At 40.6% G+C, this 21222-nt stretch overlaps 1 protein-coding gene across 1 annotated transcript in view; it reads left to right on the top strand.

Annotated features, from left to right (window-relative positions):
• Positions 1–346: 346 nt before the first annotated feature.
• Positions 347–21222, top strand: part of LOC105719661 (cytochrome c oxidase subunit 6C) — a 30534-nt gene continuing 9658 nt past the window's right edge. The window contains exons 1-3 of the mRNA XM_012455824.2: positions 347–449; positions 2003–2147; positions 8168–8296. Of these exons, the coding sequence (XP_012311247.1) occupies positions 2034–2147; positions 8168–8281 (228 nt within the window). The 5' untranslated portion in view covers positions 347–449; positions 2003–2033 and the 3' untranslated portion in view covers positions 8282–8296. The remainder of the gene's footprint in view (positions 450–2002; positions 2148–8167; positions 8297–21222) is intronic.

The raw sequence follows: 21222 nt of genomic DNA, 5'->3' as shown, positions 1-21222 counted from the left end.
AGAGAATTGCTTCTGCAGGAGCTGGGTCACGTCTCTGCGGTAGTGCCCATCGCATGGGATCGGTATTAATCTGTTTGTCTGTCTCATCTGGGCTCTGAGCTCCTAGAAGTCAAGCCAAACGGTTATTCGCATAAGGTTAGTTATAATTAAAATGTCGGTTTCTGCACATGGTTTGGGACTCTGTGTATGAGTACGATTAATATCTTCAATTTATTAAGAAGATAAAGAGGTCGATAAATAAAGAAGTCGAGCCCGTTTTGCAAGGTCACACAGGGAAGAAACGGACCACGAAAATGAACTTCGGCTGTCACCTGCGGTGAGCGCGCTAGAGGTCTTTTGAACTCCTTTGGCTACCGTCGCCGGGGTTCTCGCTGCGCACTTTTTCTGCGCCTGCGCGCGGTGGAGAGCCGTCCATTTTTCCATCAGCCTGGAAGGACGTTGGTGTTGAGGTGAGTCCGGGTCGCTTTTGCGTCCCTCCCACTTCGCGTTGTCACAGCGGCCGCCTCCCGCTTTCTGTCTGCCTCGGAGTTTAGTCGTGACTCTTGTGTCTTGGCCGTGGTGAAGCTTTGGGCCTCTCCTCCATCTACTCCCTCACGCTTCCGCTGCGGCCTCAGAAGGGCGGCGGGCGGACCACGGGAACCGGGTGGGCTGCGACGGCCCCACAGAAGCCGGGTGGGCTGCGGGAACCTCGAGGAACCAGTGGGCTTTGGAGTGAGCTGGCCCGGGGCCGGTACCCGCTACCTTTTTTCCCAACCAGTGTGACCTTGGTGAGGTCGTTTGACTTATCTGGCCCAGGCGTTTCTCTGGTTTAAAAAAAAAAAAAGGGTTGGGGGAGGTTTCTGTAGCTGGTCGTGTGGCGCAAGGGTCCATGTAGGCAAAGCAGCTGGCAGCGTCGCTCGCTGTGTTGGCAGCATTTTGAGTTAGAGCTGGGAAGCTGGAGGAGGGTCACCGTACCTGTCGCAGGAGGGAAAGTATGGGCTTCTGCAACCTCCCTCGCCTCATGGCTTCCCATCCTACCCCGAGCCGCGTCAGTTGAATGCCTTCGGGGACGGCCGCATGCGGGGGTCTTTAGGCCCCCAGATGAGGCTGGGCAAAGGAGCAGTTAGGGAATTTAGGCCCTCAAGGCAATTGCTGCGTTCCCGGCCAAGTTTTAATGGTATACCGTGTGACCGTGGAAAACACCTGCCTTGTGATCTGACTGGGTTGTCGCGAAGGTTTAAGGAATGGACGGAAAATTTTTAGAACAGTAAATGTTCCGTAAATGGGTAATTAATACGGAACTACTGCTTATTTTTTCTGTTGTTGGGATGGATTTTGGTTGCCTTTGCTTGCCCATTACTAGTGTGCCACAGTTAGTCGCGTCTATTTATGGTAGTTAGTAAATAGGAGATGAAGCACGCTAAGCCCAGAGACAGCTTAGGCTTTGTGGGAGGAATCCGTCCACTGTCATTCAGTGTCTCTCTGGGTAGTAAAATGCTCTATGCATGAGAGTTTCTTTGATATCTTATTCTCTTCTGAGGTTTTCTTTCATTTTACCCGAGAAAGGAAAACTCAGAGTAGTGACAGCTACATGAGGTATGCAGGCCCAGAGACCTGAGTTGGACTTCAGTCACGCCCCTCACCCATGTCTCAACCCAAATCTTATTCCTGAATTTGTGACACAAAGGACAACGTGTAGTCAATAGCTTATGTTATTTTACTGTAAATTAATGGTAAACAATTTAGGAATTGCCTCTAATTTTTTCTTAACCCACTTGTAGGTCGGAATCCCAGCACTTTGGGAGGACAAGTTAGGTTGATCACTTGAGGCCAGGAGTTTAAGACCAGCCTGGGGAACATAGACCCTGTTTCTGCCTAAAAAAGAAAAACATTTTTATTTGTAACTGCTGCTAATCAAGAGTGTATATTCAGGGCAACTCCAATCAATGCTTCCAGGTGGCCATTGCCAAGTTTGTGGCTTAAATAAACTCTGTACTTAATCATGTTTTCTGAATCTCTTAAGGTTGGCGTACGTATCAAGGACAGTAACTACCATGGCTTCTGAAGTTTTGGCAAAACCTCAGATGCGTGGCCTTCTGGCCAGGCGTCTGCGAATTCATATGGTTGGAGCATTCCTGGTATCCCTGGGGGTTGCAGCTCTCTATAAGGTATGTATGTTTGTTTTCTGCTTTGTGTCTAAGATCATAAAGTACGTGTTTTTGGTTGAAAAATCTTTAAAAGAAACCCTCCTTGTAATGTGTTTCCTTCTAACCCTTTCTGCACTCACCTCAGTGTGACAGGAACTATAGCTTGGACTCCATCTTTAAATGAAGCTGTGTTAGTTTGCTAGGAACGCCATAACAAAGAATCATGGACTGGGTGTCTTGAAATGTGCTTGCAGTTCTGGAGGCTAGATATCTGTTGGCAGGGTTGATGTCTTCTGAGGCCTCTGTTGGCTTGCAGATGGCTCTTTTCTCTGTCTTCAGTGTCCTCTATGGGCATATGTCTGTGGCTGAACTTCCTTCCTTTTTCTTTTCCTTTTCCTTTCCTTCCTTCTTTCCTTTTTCTTTCTTTGAGACAGGGTCTTACTCTGTCACACGGTAGCTGGGACTACAGGTACACAACATCAAAACTGGCTAATTTTTATATTTTTTTTTGTAGAGATGAGGTTTCGGAGACGGCCACATTGTCCTGGCCAGTCCTGAACTCCTGGGCTCAAGGGATACACCTGCCTTGGCATCCTAAAGAGCTGGGATTATGGGCGGGAGCCACTGCACCTGGCCTGCTGAATTTCTTAAAAGAACATCAATCATATTGGATTAGGGCCCACCTTAAAGACCTCATTTTAACTTAATTATCTCTTGAAAGCCCTTATTTCCAAAAACATTTAGATTCTGAGGTACTGAGAGGACTTAAACACATGAACTTTGGTCGAACACAATTCAACCCATAACAGAAGCTAGTATGCAGAGGGTCTGGGAAGGCAGCATAGCGGCCACTCTATCCACAGGGGATCGATTCAGGAGCCCTAAGGATGCTTTCAGTCATTTCTAGAGTACTTAAAATGCCCAGTGCAATGCAAATGCTATGTCAGTAGTTTATACTGTATTTTAAATTTTGTATTTTTTGTTGTATTCCTCCCCCACAACTATTTTCAGTCCTTGATTGACTGAATCCATGAGTGTGGAACTTGCAGATATAGAGGGCCAATTATGGTTCTCTTTGACACCTTGAATAATTGTCACAGAATTGCATTTTAACACTGCCTAATGTGGATTTTATTATGCCCTTTATTTTTTATCAAAGCCTGCATATTTACAACTTTTTCCATGAAAATGTTTTTGATGATACATATGTCTATCACTCTTGTCATAATATCCCATGAAAGAATTTAGAGCTTTGTTTTTATAACTTACTGTACTTAATTTTTGTTTACTGTATACTGGGCTGTGAGCCTCATTAAGGCAGATACCATGTCTTTTGTTTACTGTGGTACCCTGTTGTTGGGGCCTGACACATAAATAAGTTCTTAAAAAGACCTGTTGAATAAGAGGCAGTATATAAAAATCAGTACAGTTTTAGGTAATGTAGAGAACCAAGTGCTTTGGAGGACACAAAAGGTGTGTGGCTAAATCTCTGTTCTTAAAGAACTTACAGTGGGGAGGTGAAAAAGAAGACATTGCAAGATAGAACATAACTGAAAGAATGGTTTTGGGGGATGTTGTGGGTCACAGTTACTGTGGATCATACTCTATGATAGAGGAGGTAGAATTTGAGCCTTGCAAGTTAGGGAGAGGGGCTGAATCTTGGTGGCTCATGCCTGTAATCCTGGTGCTTTGGGAGGCCAAGGTGGACAGATTGCTTGAGTTCGCGAGTTCAAAATATAGTGAAATATAGTGGGCAATATAGTGAAACTCTCTACTAAAATACAAAAATTAGCTGGGGGCATTTCTTCTAAAAATACAAAAATACGTGCCCTAGCTACTTGGGAGCCTGAGGTGGGAGGTTGGCTTGAGTCTGGGTGGCAGAGGTGTCATTCAGCCAAGATTGGGAGGCAAGGCCGGGTGTGGTGGCTCACGCCTGTGAGGCGTGATTGGGAGACTGAGGCAGGTGGATCACCTGAGGTCAGCAGGAGTTTGAGACCAGCCTGGCCAACATGGTGAAACCCCGTCTCTACTTAAAAATAGAAAAAAATTAGCTGAACCTGGTGGCGGATGCCTGTAATTCTGGCTACTCGGAGGCTCTGAGGCAGGAGAGTTGCTTGAACCCAGGACGGGGAGGTTGCAGTGAGCCAAGTTCTCATCATTGCACTCCAGCCTGGGTGACAGAGCGAGACGCTGTCTCAAAATAACAAAAATAATAGATTGGGGGGTGGAGGTTGCAGTGAGCTGAGATTGTGCCACTGCACTCCAGGCTGGGTGACAGAGCCAGACTTTGTCTTAAAAAAAAAAAAAGAAGTTAGGGAGAACTGGGAGAGCAAAGAGGAGATGGAACACTGAGTGAAAGCACTAAGTGGACCTATGCTTTGAGACTCTTTGAAGAGACAAGCACAGAAAATCTTTTAGTCTTTGAGATTCCTGCTGCCTGACATATATAGTGGGCATATATGTTTGTAGAAGGGATGGATGTGATACAGAATTCTTGCTCTTCAGTTTAGCTAAATCTGAGTTCTTGTGTCACGACCAGGAGAAATTAGGCACATGGACACATTGAAGGATGAGGAGGGCTGAATTTATTGGGTGAAAGGAAAAAAGAAAAAAGACTCAGCAAAGCGAGAGGGGGTCCTGCTAACAGGCCCTTACCTCAGATTGAATACCAGGCCACCACACAGAAGCCCAAGAGACTAGGCTCCTCCCCTCTGCACAAGAAGCAACTTCCTCTACCTCCACCCCATTCTTCCAGTGTGCCTGTGGCCATTATTGGAAGAGAATCCACCCTGAAAGGGTGGGCAGATGTGCAGTTCTCTCTCAGGGTCCTGGGATCTGGGAAGCACAGTCCGTCCTTTCAGCCTTCAGGCTGTTCTAGGCTTGAAGGTGGGGTTTTGCCAGGACTCTTGGCTATCTCCTGTCTCTCGGCTGGATGACTGAAGTAAGGCTAAGTATAGAGAAATGTGATAGGGCACTCATTTCTTTACTCAGTCGCAGTTGTCACTAAAGTTCAGGCCTTTGCAACGTCTTGTGTGGATTCTCACCACTTTTAACTGGTAACCCCCTAATAGAGCTGTATGTCATCAGGCTCCCCGGTGTCTAGTGTGTAGGGCCTTTTAAATTTTTGATGTACATTAAGCAATACATTTTTTGTGTTGTGATTTAACGGGTACATGGATTTATGTGTAGATTGTAAGTGTATTTACATATAAACTGAAACCATTTGCAACACTTACATGTGGTCTCTTAATACTTTTTATTCTATTTTTTAAAGTGCAGGCTGTAACCTTCTAAATTGGTTTCATGACCTACTAATGGGTTGTGGGTGATGTGAACAACACACCTACAAGGCCAGTGCTAATATTCTTGATTCTAAGACCCTTTCTGATTTGCCCCTCTGCCTTTCCATCGTCATCCCCATCACTCCTAACATACCCACCTCTACAGCCCTTCAGAACTATTTGCTGTTACCCAATTCTGATATCTCACATGCTTATGTATATTCCAGGACTATCTTTAATCTCACTGTCTGGCAAATTCCTGTTTGTCTTTTAAGGCTCACACAAATGTTTTTTTTCTGTGGAGTGATGCGTAGTCTGTTCCACTGGATGTGTTAGTTGTGCTCTCCTGGGTTCTCAGGCAGTTTGTACCAGACTTGTGTGGCATTGGGTGCATTATATTTTAAGTAATATTTGCTTCAGGGTCTGTATTTTCTATTAAGAGCTGGTACCATGCCAGACACATTGTCTCTCAGTCTATTGTGATGAAAAATAAAAAATACTTGGCATGTGAGTCAGTGTTTGTATATAGTTAGCTATCAGTGTTTGATTGAAACCAAGGTTCCCAAACCATTGAGGAACCCAAATTGTTATTAAAGAATACGGCAGGAATCACCTTTGTTCTTTTAGTAGATGTCACCTCCTTCATTTCCCCTACCCAGGTTATTAAATGCTTTTGAGGACTTGGCTTTTCTTTATTTCAATTCCTGGTTTTGGCCAATTTTCATAGTTTCAGTCAACTTTTGTATTCTTCACATGACGCAGCATTCAGTAAATCCTTTTTGGTCAAGTTAGTCTGCTGTTAGCCTAAACTCTTGAATGTGGGTTAGATTTTTAAGAGTCAAGTGAAGAGCATTTACTCCAAATGTGGAATTTTTCCCTAGGTTTACCAATTACTGTTATGAATTAGGCTTGCTCTTAATCGTCAGGTGTAGATTATTTTATGGCTTTCAAGTTACTCATAATCTGGAAGACCTGAATTGTTAATTCATATGTATTTTTACTGAAGTTCAGATTTTTCAGACTTTAAAATCATTAAAAGTGTAACAAAATAATTTAGATGAGGTTATAAAATTACTTTGCTTTCTTTTTTTCGGTTCACTAACTGAACGTATTTTTAATATTAATTTTTTAAAGATGAGTCTCTCTCTGTTGCCAGGCTGGTCCTAAACTCTTGGGCTCAGGTGATTGGCTCAGGTGATCTGCTCACTTCAGCCTCGCAAAGTGCTGGGATTACAGGTGTAAGCCACCACACCTGGCTTTTAGCCTATTAGTTTAAAATGATCAATATATATATATATTTGCTAATGAAATGCTCACAGTTGCTTTCTAATAAAAAGAAGTTCTAATAAAATGCTCACAGGAGTGTATTAGTTTTCCAGAGAAACAGAGCTAATAGGATACATAGAGATACCTAGATCTAGATAGCTACCAATGGAAATCTACCAATTTCCATTCATCTCTCTCCCTGTCTGTCTGAGATATGAATGGAAATTGGTTCATGCATTTATGGAGTTCAAGAAATTCTGTCTGCCATCTATAAGCTGGAGAACCAGGAAACTAGTGGTGTAATTCAGTCCAAGTCTGAAGGCGTGAGAATCAGGGGAGCGGATGTTATAACTCCAAAGGTGGGGAGAGAGCTGAGAGGCAGGTGGTGCTACTGGTGTTAAGTCCTAGAGATACCAGAGGGCAAAAGATGGATATTACAGCTCAAGAAAGAGACTGTCCCTCCTTTGCCTTTTCTTTAAGAAGCACCCTCACATACACACCTAGGAATAATGTTTTGATAGCTCTCTAGCTCAATCCAGTTGACACATAAAATTAACTGTACATGGAATGATGGCCCCCAGCACTTGCGCTTTAGCACCCCCCAACCCTAGATGGAGTCTTGCTGTGTCACCCAGGCTGTAGTGCAGTGGCATGTTGAAATCCACAAAGCAGTGTTTTGTGGAAAATAAAACCTTTGCTATATGACAGACATAGGTTTGAATGCTGCTTGAGCCATCTGCCCTGGTGCTTCTTGCTAAGTCACTTAAACTCTCCATTGTTGTCTTCAATCCTTTGTTCTTTTCTGTTGAACCCCCCTGCCCTTTGTATACAGAAACCTCAAACAAAACAAAATAGACACCTTATTTCTCATTCTTTTCTTTGCAAATTTAGCAATTTCTTATTTTCAGTGATCAGTTGTAATCCTCAAGTTGTTCTCTCACTTGTAAATTGGGTCAGTGCCTACTCTTAGGGCTTGTATGTTGATGAAGTGTAAATCAACTTGAACTGTTCTTGCTGGATAGAAAGTTTACTCTGCCTTTCAGAGGCAGATCATTACCAAATTAGTCTCAAGCTTTTTTGAAATTCATATTGTCTTAAATTTAACTGATATTTTAGCATGTCTCACCTGTGGGGAATTTAGGTTTTGTTGGAGGGAAGGCTTATCTCTAATACCTTTCAGCTTTTGGGTTATTGTCCTCCAGCCCCTGCTAGTCTGCATTCACTTCCTGCCAAACATACATACACAACCCAACCAGGAAAAGGTAGAACCTGTCCCTAGGCAAGGGGGTGGGGGGGGCTCCCCTTCCTGTGTAGTTTCCATGAGATAACTTTCTCTTATTCTTTTACCTGTCACCACCTCCACCCCTTAGGAAATGTAGGGCTTAAATTAAAGGAGGAACAAAAATATGTACTCTACCTTGTCTTTAGATACTATAATCTGGAATCTAATTTCTAATAATCTGAAAAATAAACTAATGGATGGTTGCCTTTTAGTTTGGTGTGGCTGAACCAAGAAAGAAGGCATACGCAGATTTCTACAAAAATTACAGTCCCGAGAAAGATTTTGAGGAGATGAAGAAGGCTGGTATCTTTCGCAGTATAAAGTGATCTTGGAATAGAAAGGTAATACGGTTATTCAAAGTTGCTATAAAAATAAAAAGTTCTGATTGTGGTAAAATGCAAATACAGATGACTGTCTCTGACTTACAATGTTTGGACTTAAGATTTTTTGACTTTATGATGGTGTGGAAGTGATACACATTTGGTAGAAACCATACTTTGAATTTTGATCTTTGTCCACATGAGCAGTAAGTGGCACAATACTTTTGTGATGTGGGGGAATAGCAATGACCACAGCTCCCAAACCCAGGCAGACACATGATCACAAGGGTAAACAACTGATACTGTACTCTGTAGTGTTGTGTGAGATACTAGGCTTTGTGTTAGATGATTTTCTCCAACTGTAGGCTAACATAAGTGTTCTGAGAACATTTAAGATAGGGAAGGCTAAGCTATTATGTAGGTTAGGTGTATTAAATGCATTTTCAACTTAAGATATTTTAAACTTACAATGGCTTTATCAGAATGTAACCTGATGGTAAGTTAAGGAGCAGCTGTAATATAAAATTTACCATCTTAACCATTTTTAATTGTGCAGTTTCATAGTGTTAAGTGCATTCACATTATGCAACCAGTCTCCAGAACTCGTCATCTTACAGAATTAAAACTTTGTATTCATTAAGCAACCCATTCTCACCTTCACTCAGACCCTGGCAGCTGCTGTGTTACTTTCTAAGAATTTGACTACTCCAGATATCTCATAAATAGTCTACAGTATTTGTTTTCTTGTGACTGGCTTATTTCATTTAGCATAATGTCCTCAAGGTTCATCCATGTTATAGCATGTGTCCAAATTTCTTTTTAAAGCTGAATGATCTGTTTTAGGTGTGTCACATTTTGTTACCCATTCATCCATCAACATATGCTTGGATTGCTTCCTCTTTTTGATTGTTGTGAGTGATGCTGTGAACCTAGGTGTACAAATATTCCTTGAAGGCTTTGTTTTCAATTCGTTTGGGGTATATTCAGAAGTGGAATTGCTGGATCATATGATTTTTAATTTCTTAAACTGCCGTACCATTTTCCATAATGGCTGTACCGTTTTACACTCCTGACAACCGCTCACCAAGTTTCCTGTTTCTTTCCATCCTCCCCAACACTTGATAATTTTTAAAAAAATTTCTTTTAACCCAGTAGTTCTTTTAGAGAGTTTTTTTTGTTTTTTTTTGTTGTTTGTTTTTGTTTTTTAAACAGGGTGTCCTGTCACCCAGGCTGGAGTGATGTAGTGCTGTCATGGCTCACTGCAGCCTGAACCCCCAAGGCTCAAGGAATCTTCCTGCTTCAGCCTCCCAAGTAGCTGGAACTATAGGCATGTGCCACCACACCTGGCTAACTTCTGTATTTTTAGTAGAGACAGGGTTTTACCATATTGCCCAGTCCAGTCTTGAATTCCTGTGCTCAGGCAATCTACCCACCTTGGCCTCCCAAAGTGTTGGGATTACAGGCGTGAGCCACTGTGCCTGGCATAATTTTGGTATTTTTGATAGTAACCATCCTAATAGGTATGAGGTGATATCTCACTGTGGTTTTGATTGCATTTCCCTGATTATTTGTGATGTTGAGCATCTTTTTCGTGTGCTTATTGGCCATTTATGTTACCTTTGGAGAAATGTTTATTCAGTTCTGTTCATTTTTGAATTTGGTTTTTTGTTTATTGGTTGTTGTAGTTCTGTATATATCCTGGATATTAACCCCTTATCAGATACATGATTTGTAAATATTTTCTTCCATTTCATAGGTTGCTTTTCACTTTTGTGTCCCTTGATGCACAGAAATTTTGATGTTGAATTTACTTTTCCTTTTGTTCTATGTGCTTTTAGTGTCATATTCAATGTCATTGCCAAATCCAGTGTCATGTTTTTCTTACATGTTCTTCTAAGACTTGTATAGTTTTAGCTCTTATGTTTATTATTTATTTATTTTTTTATTGTATTTTAGATTTTGGGGTACATGTGAAGAACATGCAAGATTGTTGCATAGGTACACACGTGGCAGTGTGATTTGCTGCCTTCCTCCACTTCACCTATATCTGGCATTTCTCCCCATGTTATCTCTCCCCCACTCCCCACCCCCCGCTGTCCCCTTCCCTATTCCCCCGCACCCAGTGTGTAGTGCTCCCCTCTCTGTGTCCATGTGTTCTCATTGCTAAACACCCGCCTATGAGTGAGAACATGCGGTGTTTGATTTTCTGTTCTTGTGTCAGTTTGCTGAGAATGATGGTTTCCAGGTTCATCCATGTCCCTACAAAGGACGCGAACGCATCGTTTTTGATGGCTGCATAGTATTCCATGGTGTATATGTGCCACATTTTTCCTGTCCAGTCTATCATCGATGGGCATTTGGGTTGGTTCCAGGTCTTTGCTATTGTAAACTGTGCTGCACTGAACATTCGTGTGCATGTGTCCTTATAGTAGAACGATTTATAATCCTTTGGATATATACCCAGTAATGGGATTGCTGGGTCAAATGGAATTTCTATTTCTAGGTCCTTGAGGAATCGCCACACTGTTTTCCACAATGGTTGAACTAATTTACACTCCCACCAACAGTGTAAAAGTGTTCCTATTTCTCCACATCCTCTCTAGCATCTGTTGTCTCCAGATTTTTTAATGATTGCCATTCTAACTGGCGTGAGATGGTAATCTCAATGTAGTTTTGATTTATATTTCTCTAATGACCAGTGATGATGAGCATTTTTTCATATGTTTGTTGGCCTTATGTATGGCTTCTTTCGTAAAGTGTCTGTTCATATGTTCATATCCTTCGCCCACTTTTGAATGGGCTTGTTTTTTTCTTGTAAATCTGTTTTAGTTCGTGGTAAATTCTGGATATCAGCCCTTTGTCAGATGGGTAGGCTGCAAAAATTTTTTCCCATTCTGTTGGTTGCCAATTCACTCTAATGACTGTTTCTTTTGCCATGCAGAAGCTGTGGAGTTTGATCAGGTCCCATTTGTCTATTTTGGCTTTTGTTGTCAATACTTTTGGTGTTTTGTCATGAAGTCCTTGCCTACGCCTATGTCCTGAATGGTTTTGCCTAGATTTTCTTCTAGCGTTTTTATAGTGTTAGGTTTTACGTTTAAGTCTTTAATCCATTTGGAGTTAATTTTAGTGTAAGGTGTCAGGAAGGGGTCCAGTTTCTGCTTTCTGCACATGGCTAGCCAGTTTTCCCAACACTACTTATTGAACAGGGAATCCTTTCCCCATTGCTTGTTTTTGTCAGGTTTGTCAAAGATCGGATGGTTGTAGATATGTTGTGTTGCCTCCGAGGTCTCTGTTCTGTTCCATTGGTCTATATCTCTGTTTTGGTACCAGTACCATGCTGTTTTGATTACTGTAGCCTTGTAGTATAGTTTGAAGTCCGGTAGTGTGATGCCTCCCACTTTGTTCTTTTTGCTTAGAATTGACTTGGCTACGCGGGCTCTCTTTTGGTTCCATATGAAGTTTAAGGTAGTTTTTTTGAGTTCTGTGAAGGTCATTGGTAGCTTGATGGGGATAGCGTCGAATCTGTAAATTACTTTGGGCAGTATGGCCTTTTTCGCAATATTGATTCTTCCTAACCGTGAACATGGAATGTTTCTCCACCTGTTTGTGTCCTCTCTTATTTCGTTGAGGAGTGGTTTGTAGTTCTTGAAGAGGTCCCTTACGTTCCTTGTTAGTTGTATTCCTAGGTATTTTATTCTCTTTGTAGCAATTGTGAATGGCATTTCGTTCTTGATTTGGCTCTCTTTAAGTCTGTTATTGGTGTATAGGAATGCTTGTGATTTTTGCACATTGATTTTGTATCCTGAGACTTTGCTGAAGTTGCTTATCAGTTTCAGGAGATTTTGGGCTGAGACGATGGGGTCTTGTAGATATACAATCATGTCGTCTGTAAATAGAGATAATTTGACTTCCTCCTTTCCTATTTGAATACCCTTTATTTCTTTTTCTTGCCTGATTGCTCTGCTAGAACTTCCAGTACTATATTGAATAGGAGTGGTGAGAGAGGGCATCCTTGTCTAGTGCCAGATTTCAAAGGGAATGCTTCTAGTTTTTTCCCATTCAGTACGATATTGGCTGTCGGTTTGTCATAAATAGCTTTTATTATTTTGAGATACGTTCCATCAATACCTAGTTTATTGAGGGTTTTTAACATAAAGGGCTGTTGAATTTTGTCAAAGGCCTTCTCTGCGTCGATTGAGATGATTGTGTGGTTTTTGTCTTTGATTCTGTTTATGTGGTGAATTACGTTTATAGACTTGCGTATGTTGAACCAGCCTTGCATCCCCGGCTCTTATGTTTATATCATTGATTCACTTGAATTTTTTTCTAGGGTATAAAGATCCAATGGTATTCTTTTACATGTGGTATCCAGTTTTCCCAAAATCATTTGTTAAGATTGTCCTCTTCCATGGAATGGTCTTGGCACCTTGGTGAAATCATGACTCTAAATGTGAGGGTTTATTTCTGGGCTATTTCAGTAATCTGTATGTCTGTCTTCATGTCAGTACCACACTGTTTTGATTACAGTAGTCACCTTTTATCCAAGATGTTATGTTTCAAGATCCCTCCAGTGGATTCTTGAAACCACAGATAGTACCAAACTATATATATTTTCCTATATATACACATACCTTTGATGATGTTTAACTCATAAATTAGGCATAGTAAGAGATTAGCAATAACAAAATAGAACAATTATAGTGTATAGTAGTAAAAGGTGAATGTGGTCTCTCAGTATCTTGATGTACTTGACTCACCTGTTTTTGAACCACAGTTGACTGTGAGTAACTGAAACAGTAGAAGGTTAAACCACAAATAAGGGATGGCTGCTACACTGTAGCTTTATAGTATGCTTTGAAATCAGGAAGTGTGAGTCCTCCAGCTTTGTTCTCTACCCTCTTACCCCCCACCCCAAAAGCGTTTTAGCTATTTGGGGTTCCTTAAGAGTCTGTGAATTTTAGGATGGATTTTTCTATTTCTGTTTTTCTATTTCTGTAAAAAACACCATTGGGATTTTGATAGGGATTGCTTTAAATCTGTAGATTGCTTTTGGTAGTATGGGCATCTTAACAATATTAAATATTCCAATCCATGAATGCAGGATGTCTTTCCTCTTTGTATCTTTAATTTTTTTTAGCAATATTTTGCATCTTTAATTTCTTTTAGTGTTGCTAATCTCTTACTCTGCCTAATTTATGAATTAAGCTTTATCATAGTTATGTGTATATATGAAAAAAACATGTATAGGGTTTAGTACCATCCATGGTTTCAGGAATGCACTGGAGGGGTCTTGAAACATAACACCTTGGATAAAAGACTACTATAATCAAAACTGTGTCTAAGGACACACATTTCTTTCATTTTATAGTGACATGTTTCAGTTACCTTCTTATTTCCTTTTCTGTATTTTCTTTGTGGTTACCATGGGGATTGCATGTTTAAGATTTGCTAATTTCTTTTAGCAGTGTATAGAAATTTATTTCATCTAGGTCACTCTTGAAGTCTTTCATATTCCTGGTTAAATGCATTCCTAAGTATTATTTTTGATGCCATTATGAATAGTATTTCTTAATTTCCTGTATAATATTCATTGTTATTGTATAGAAAGAGCTAATTTTGTATCCTCCAACTTAGCAGAATTTGTTTATTCTGACAATTTTTTGTGTGAACTCTTTAGGATTTGCTGCAGGTAAGATTATGCGGTCTGTAAACAGTTTTACTTCTTCCCTTTTTGGATGCTGCTTATTCCTTCTTGTCTCATTGCTCTGGCTAGGACTTCCAGTACTACACTGAGTAGAAGTGGCAAGAGTGGGCATCCTTCTGCTTTTAGATCTTAGAGGAAAAGCTTTCACGTTTTCCTTGTTCAGTATATTAGCTTGTCCTTTTTGGCTTTTATTAGGTTGAAGTACATTCCTTCTGTTGATAGTTTTGATCATGAAACGATGTTGAATTTTGTTAAATACTTTTTCTGCATTTTTTGAGATGATCTTTTTTTTTTTTTAATACCCTGTCTTGTTTCTCATTTTTTTTTTTTTAATTGCATTTTAGGTTTTAGGGTACATGTGAAAAAAATGCAAGGTTGTTGCATAGGTGCACACGTGGCAGTGTGATTTGCTGCCTTCCTTCCCTTCACCCATATCTGGCATTTCTCCCCAGGCTATCTCCCCCCAACTCCCCACCCCCCACTGTCCCCCCCACTCCCCCCCAACAGACCCCAATGTATAGTGCTCCACTCCCTGTGTCCATGTGTTCCCATTGTTCAGTACCCATCTATGAGTGAGAACATGCGATGTTTGATTTTGTGTTCTTGGGTCAGTTTGCTGAGAATGATGGTTTCCAGGTTTATCCATGTCCCTACAGAGGACACGAACACATCGTTTTTGATGGCTGCATAATATTCCATGGTGTATATGTGCCACATTTTTCCTGTCCAGTCTATCATCCATGGGCATTTGGGTTGGTTTCAGGTCTTTGCTATTGTAAACTGTGCTGCAGTGAACATTCGTGTGCATGTGTCCTTATAGTAGAACGATTTATAATCCTTTGGATATATGCCCAGTAATGGGATTGCTGGGTCAAATGGAATTTCTATTTCTAGGTCCTTGAGGAATCACCACACTGTCTTCCACAATGGTTGAACTAATTTACACTCCCACCAACAGTGTAAAAGTGTTCCTATTTCTCCACATCCTCTCTAGCATCTGTTGTCTCCAGATTTTTTAATGATCGCCATTCTAACTGGCGTGAGATGGTATCTCAATGTAGTTTTGATTTGCATTTCTCTAATGACCAGTAATGATGAGCAGTTTTTCATATGCTTGTTGGCCTGATGTATGTCTTCTTTTGTAAAGTACCTGTTCATATCCTTCACCCAGTTTTGAATGGGCTTGTTTGTTTTTTTTCTTGTAAATCTGTTTTAGTTCGTGGTAAATTCTGGATATCAGCCCTTTGTCAGATGGGTAGGCTGCAAAAATTTTTTCCCATTCTGTTGGTTGCCGATTCACTCTATTGACTGTTTCTTTTGCCGTGCAAAAGCTGTGGAGTTTGGTTAGGTCCCATTTGTCTATTTTGGCTTTTGTTGCCAATGCTTTTGGTGTTTTGGTCATAAAGTCCTTGCCTACGCCTATGTCCTGAATGGTTTTGCCTAGGTTTCCTTCTAGGGTTTTTATGGTATTAGGTCTTATGTTTAAGTCTTTAATCCATCTGGAGTCAATTTTAGTGTAAGGTGTCAGGAAGGGGTCCAGTTTCTGCTTTCTGCATATGGCTAGCCAGTTTTCCCAACACCACTTATTGAACAGGGAATCCTTTCCCCATTGCTTGTTTTTATCAGGTTTGTCAAAGATCGGATGGTTGTAGCTATGTTGTGTTGCCTCCAAGGCCTCTGTTCTGTTCCATTGGTCTATATCTCTGTTTTGGTACCAGTACCATGCTGTTTTGATTACTGTAGCCTTGTAGTAGAGTTTGAAGTCCGGTAGTGTGATGCCTCCCACTTTGTTCTTTTTGCTTAGAATTGACTTGGCTATGCGGGCTCTCTTTTGGTTCCATATGAAGTTTAAGGTGGTTTTTTCCAGTTCTGTGAAGAAGGTCATTGGTAGCTTGATGGGGATAGCGTTGAATCTGTAAATTACTTTGGGCAGTATGGCCATTTTCACGATATTGATTCTTCCTAACCATGAACATGGAATGTTTCTCCATCTGTTTGTGTCCTCTCTTATTTCGTTGAGCAGTGGTTTGTAGTTCTCCTTGAAGAGGTCCTTTACATTCCTTGTTAGTTGTATTCCTAGGTATTTTATTCTCTTTGTAGCAATTGTGAATGGCAGTTCGTTCTTGATTTGGCTCTCTTTAAGTCTGTTATTGGTGTATAGGAATGCTTGTGATTTTTGCACATTGATTTTGTATCCTGAGACTTTGCTGAAGTTGCTTATCAGTTTCAGGAGATTTTCGGCTGAGATGATGGGGTCTTGTAGATATACAATCATGTCATCTGCAAATAGAGACAATTTGACTTCCTCCTTTCCTAATTGAATACCCTTTATTTCTTTTTTTTTGCCTGATTGCTCTGGCTAGAACTTCCAGTACTATATTGAATAGGAGTGGTGAGAGAGGGCATCCTTGTCTAGTGCCCGATTTCAAAGGGAATGCTTCCAGTTTTTGCCCATTCAGTATGATATTGGCTGTCGGTTTGTCATAAATAGCTTTTATTATTTTGTGATACGTTCCGTTGATACCTAGTTTATTGGGAGTTTTTAGCATGAAGGGCTGTTGAATTTTGTCAAAGGCCTTCTCTGCATCAATTGAGATAATCATGTGGTTTTTGTCTTTGGTTCTGTTTATGTGGTGAATTACATTTATAGACTTGCATATATTGAACCAGCCTTGCATCCCCAGGATGAATCCTACTTGATCATGATGGATAAGCTTTTTGATGTGCTCTTGTAATCGGCTTGCCAGTATTTTATTGAAGATTTTTGCATCTATGTTCATCATGGATATTGGCCTGTAGTTTTCTCTTCTTGTTGAGTCTCTGCCAGGTTTTGGTATTAGGATGATGTTGGTCTCATAAAATGATTTGGGAAGGATTCCTTCTTTTTGGATTATTTGTAATAGTTTCAGAAGGAATGGTACCAGTTCCTCTTTGTATGTTTGGTAGAATTCGGCTGTGAACCCATCTGAACCTGGGCTTTTTTTGGGTGGTAGGCTCTTAATTGCTGCCTCGACTTCAGCCCTTGTTATTGGTCTATTCAGGATTTCAACTTCTTCCTGGTTTAGGCTTGGGAGGAGGCAACTGTCCAGGAATTTATCCATTTCTTCCCGGTTTTCTAGTTTATGTGCATAGAGTTGCTTGTAATAATCTCTGATGATGGTTTGAATTTCTGTGGAATCTGTGGTGATATCCCCTTTATCATTTTTTATTGCATCTATTTGGTTACTCTCTCTTTTCTTTTTTATTAATCTGGCTAGTGGTCTATCTTGTTGATCTTTGCAAAAAACCAGCTCCTGGATTTATTGATTTTTTTTTGTAGGGTTTTTTGTGTCTCTATCTCCTTCAATTCTGCTTTGATCTTAGTTATTTCTTGTCTTCTGCTAGGTTTTGAGTTTTTTTTGATCTTGCTCCTCTAGCTCTTTCAATTTTGACGATAGGGTGTCAATTTTAGATCTCTCCTTTCTTCTCATGTGGGCACTTATTGCTATATATTTTCCTCTAGAGACTGCTTTAAATGTGTCCCAGAGATTCTGGTATGTGGTGTCTTTGTTCTCGTTGGTTTCGAAGAACATCTTTATTTCTGCCTTCATTTCATTGTTTATCCAGTCAACATTCAGGAGAAAGTTGTTCATTTTCCATGAAGCTGTGCGGTTCTGGGTTGGTTTCTGAATTCTGAGTTCTAACTTGATTGCACTGTGGTCTGAGAGACTGTTTGTTATGGTTTCTGTTCTTTTGCATTTGCTGAGGAGTGATTTACTTCCAATTATGTGGTCAATTTTAGAGTAGGTGTGATGTGGTGCTGAGAAGAATGTATATTCTGTGGATTTTGGGTGGAGAGTTCTGTAAATGTCTATTAGGTTTGCTTGTTCCAGGTCTGAGTTCAAGTCCTGGATATCCTTGTTAATTTTCTGTCTCGTTGATCTGTCTAATATTGACAATGGTGTGTTGAAGTCTCCCACTATTATTGTGTGGGAGTCTAAATCTCTTTGTAAGTCTTTAAGAACTTGCCTTATGTATCTGGGTGCTCCTGTATTAGGTGCATATATATTTAGGATTGTTAGCTCTTCTTGTTGCATTGATCCTTTTACCATTATGTAATGTCCTTCTTTGTCTCTTTCGACCTTTGTTGCTTTAAAGTCTATTTTATCAGAGATGAGAATTGCAACTCCTGCTTTTTTTTGCTCTCCATTTGCTTGGTAAATCTTCCTCCATCCCTTTATTTTGAGCCTTTGTGTATCCTTGCATGTGAGATGGGTTTCCTGGATACAGCACACTGATGGGTTTTGGCTTTTTATCCAATTTGCCAGTTTGTGTCTTTTGATTGTAGCATTTAGTCCATTTACATTTAGGGTTAATATTGTTATGTGTGAATTTGATCCTGTCATTTTGATGCTAGCTGATTGTTTTGCCCATTGGTTGATGCAGATTCTTCATTGTGTTGATGCTCTTTACCATTTCATGTGTTTTTGGAGTGGCTGCTACTGGTTGTTCTTTTCTATGTGTAGTGCCTCCTTCAGGAGCTCTTGTGAAGCCGGTCTGGTGGTGATGAAATCTCTGAGTACTTGCTTGTTCACAAAGGATTTTATTTTTCCTTCACTTATGAAGCTTAGTTTGGCTGGATATGAAATTCTGGGTTGAAAGTTCTTTTCTTTAAGGATGTTGAATATCGGCCCCCACTCTCTTCTGGCTTGTAGGGTTTCTGCTGAGAGATCTGCTGTGAGTCTGATGGGCTTCCCTGTGTGGGTAACCTGACCTTTCTCTCTGGCTGCCCTTAGTATTTTCTCCTTCATTTCAACCCTGGTGAATCTGACGATTATGTGCCTTGGGGTTTCTCTTCTAGAGGAATATCTTTGTGGTGTTCTCTGTATTTCCTGGACTTGAATATTGGCCTGCCTTGCTAGGTTGGGGAAGTTTTCCGGGATGATATCCTGAAGAGTATTTTCCAGCTTGGATGCATTCTCTTCGTCACATTCAGGTACACCTATCAAACATAGATTAGGTCTTTTCACATAGTCCCATATTTCTTGTTGACTTTGTTCATTCCTTTTTACCCTGTTTTCTCTAATTTTGCCTTCTCGTTTTATTTCATTGAGTTGATATTCGACCTCTGATATCCTTTCTCCTGCTTGGTCAATTTGGCTGTTGAAACTTGTGCATGCTTCGTGAAGTTCTCGTGTTGTGTTTTTCAGCTCCATCAATTCACTCACATTCCTCTCTAAGTTGTCCATTCTCATTAACATTTCGTCAAGTCTTTTTTCAAGTTTCTTGGTTTCTTTGCATTGGGTTAGAACATGTTATTTTAGCTCACGGAAGTTTCTTATTATCCACTTTCTGAAAGCTGATTCTGTCATTTCATCACACTCATTCTCCATCCAATCTTGTTCCCTTGCTGGTGAGGGGTTGTGATCCCTTGTAGGAGGAGAGGTGTTCTGGTTTCGGGTGTTTTCCCCCTTTTTGCGCTGGTTTCTTCCCATCTTTGTCGATTTATCCACCTGTCGACTTTGTAGTTGCTGTCTTTCTGATTTTAGTAATTTTAAGTCTGCAGCAGCAGAACTCATAAACCCCCTTTTCTTCCACCCAGGTGTTCTGTCCCAGGGAGTTAGGGCTTTATGATTTTCCACTGTGCTGCTATCGTTTTCCCTGCCCACAAGGTGGCAGCCTAGTCACACTCAGCCTGCAGAGGTTTTGCTGAGCTGCTGTGGGCTCCGCCCAGCTTCCGTGTGAACTTTCCTGCAGTCCCTCTGCGCTTTCTCTCAGAGCTGCAATCCCGAGTTCCTCCTAACCGGCCATCTTGGATGCAACCTCGATCATGTGTTTTTTAATCCTTCATTCTGTCAGTGTGGTGTATCACATCTATTGATTTGCATATGTTAAACTGTCCTTGCATCCTAGGGATAAATCCCACTTAATCATGGTATATGATTCTTCTAATGTGCTGTCAAATCTGGTTTGCTTGTGTTTTGTCGAGGATTTTTGCGTCTGTGTTCAAAGATTTGGCCCATAGTTTTCTTGTGTGTTTGTCTTTGGTATCAGGATAGCTGACCTTATAGAATGAATGTGGAAATGTTCCCTTTTCCTCATTGTTTTTGGAAAAGCTTGAGAAGGATTGGTGCTGATTTGATAGAGGGCTGGGCATACTGGCTCATGCCTATAATCCCAGCACTTTGGGAAGCTGAGGAAGGAGGCTCTCTTGCCAGATGTTAGACCCTATCTCTACCAAAAAAAAATACATAAATGAATAAATATGTTGGGTGTGGTAGTTAATGCCTGTAGTCTCAGTTACTTGAGAGGCTGACACAGGAGGTTCACTTGAGCACAGGAGTTTGAGGCTACAGTAAGCTATGATCACACCACTGTACTCCATCCTGGATAAGAGAGTATGAGACCCTGTCTCAAAGAAGTTTGGTAGGATTCACCATGTGGTCTTAGACTCTTTGTTGGGAGGTGTTTGACTACTAATTAAAAATTTCTACTAGTTATAGACCTTTAGATTACCTGTTTTGTTGTTTTTTTTTTCCCTGATCCAGTCTTTGTTAGGTTGTATTTCAAGACTGGGTGTATAGGTCATCATGCCTGTAATACCAGCACTTTGGCAGGCTGAAGCAGGTGAATTGCTTGAGCCTAGGAGTTTGAGACCAGCCTGGGCAGCATGGTGAAACCCCCTCTACAAAAAAAAAATACAAAAAATAACATGAATGTGATGGTTACTTGGGAGGTTGAGCTGGGAGGATCACCTGAGCCTGGGAGGTCAAGGCTGCAGTGAGCAGTGACTGCACCACTGGGCGGGCTCCAGCCTGGGCCACAGAGGGAGACCCTGTCCACCCGCTACTCCCCAATTTTTTTTTGAGTTGTGTATTTCTAGGAATGTATCTGTTATATCTAGGTCATCCAGTTTGTTTAGATATAATTGTTCATAGCATTCTCAGTCCTTTTTAGATCTGTAAAATCAGTTGTAATGTTCCCTCTGTTTATTTATTTGATGGTTATTTTTCTGTTGGTCTGACTAAAGGTTTGTTGATTTGATCTTTTCAAAGAACTGTTGGCTTTTATTTTTTTTTCTATTTTCCATAGTCGTATTTTGTTTATCTCCAATATTATTTACTTCTTCAGCTACATTTGGGTTTAATTCCACTTTTTCCAGTTCTTAAGTAAAGTTAGGTTGATAAAATCTTTCTTTTGAAATTTCCTTGGGATTTATTTTTTAATCCATTGGTGGTTAGAGTCAGTTTTACTTAAACATATT

The sequence above is a fragment of the Aotus nancymaae genome, unplaced genomic scaffold (genome assembly GCF_030222135.1).
Source record: "Aotus nancymaae isolate 86718 unplaced genomic scaffold, 86718_ANA_hifiasm-v0.15.2.pri h1tg000036l, whole genome shotgun sequence".
Taxonomy (NCBI): domain Eukaryota; kingdom Metazoa; phylum Chordata; class Mammalia; order Primates; family Aotidae; genus Aotus; species Aotus nancymaae.
This window is presented reverse-complemented; position numbering and strand designations above follow the sequence as displayed.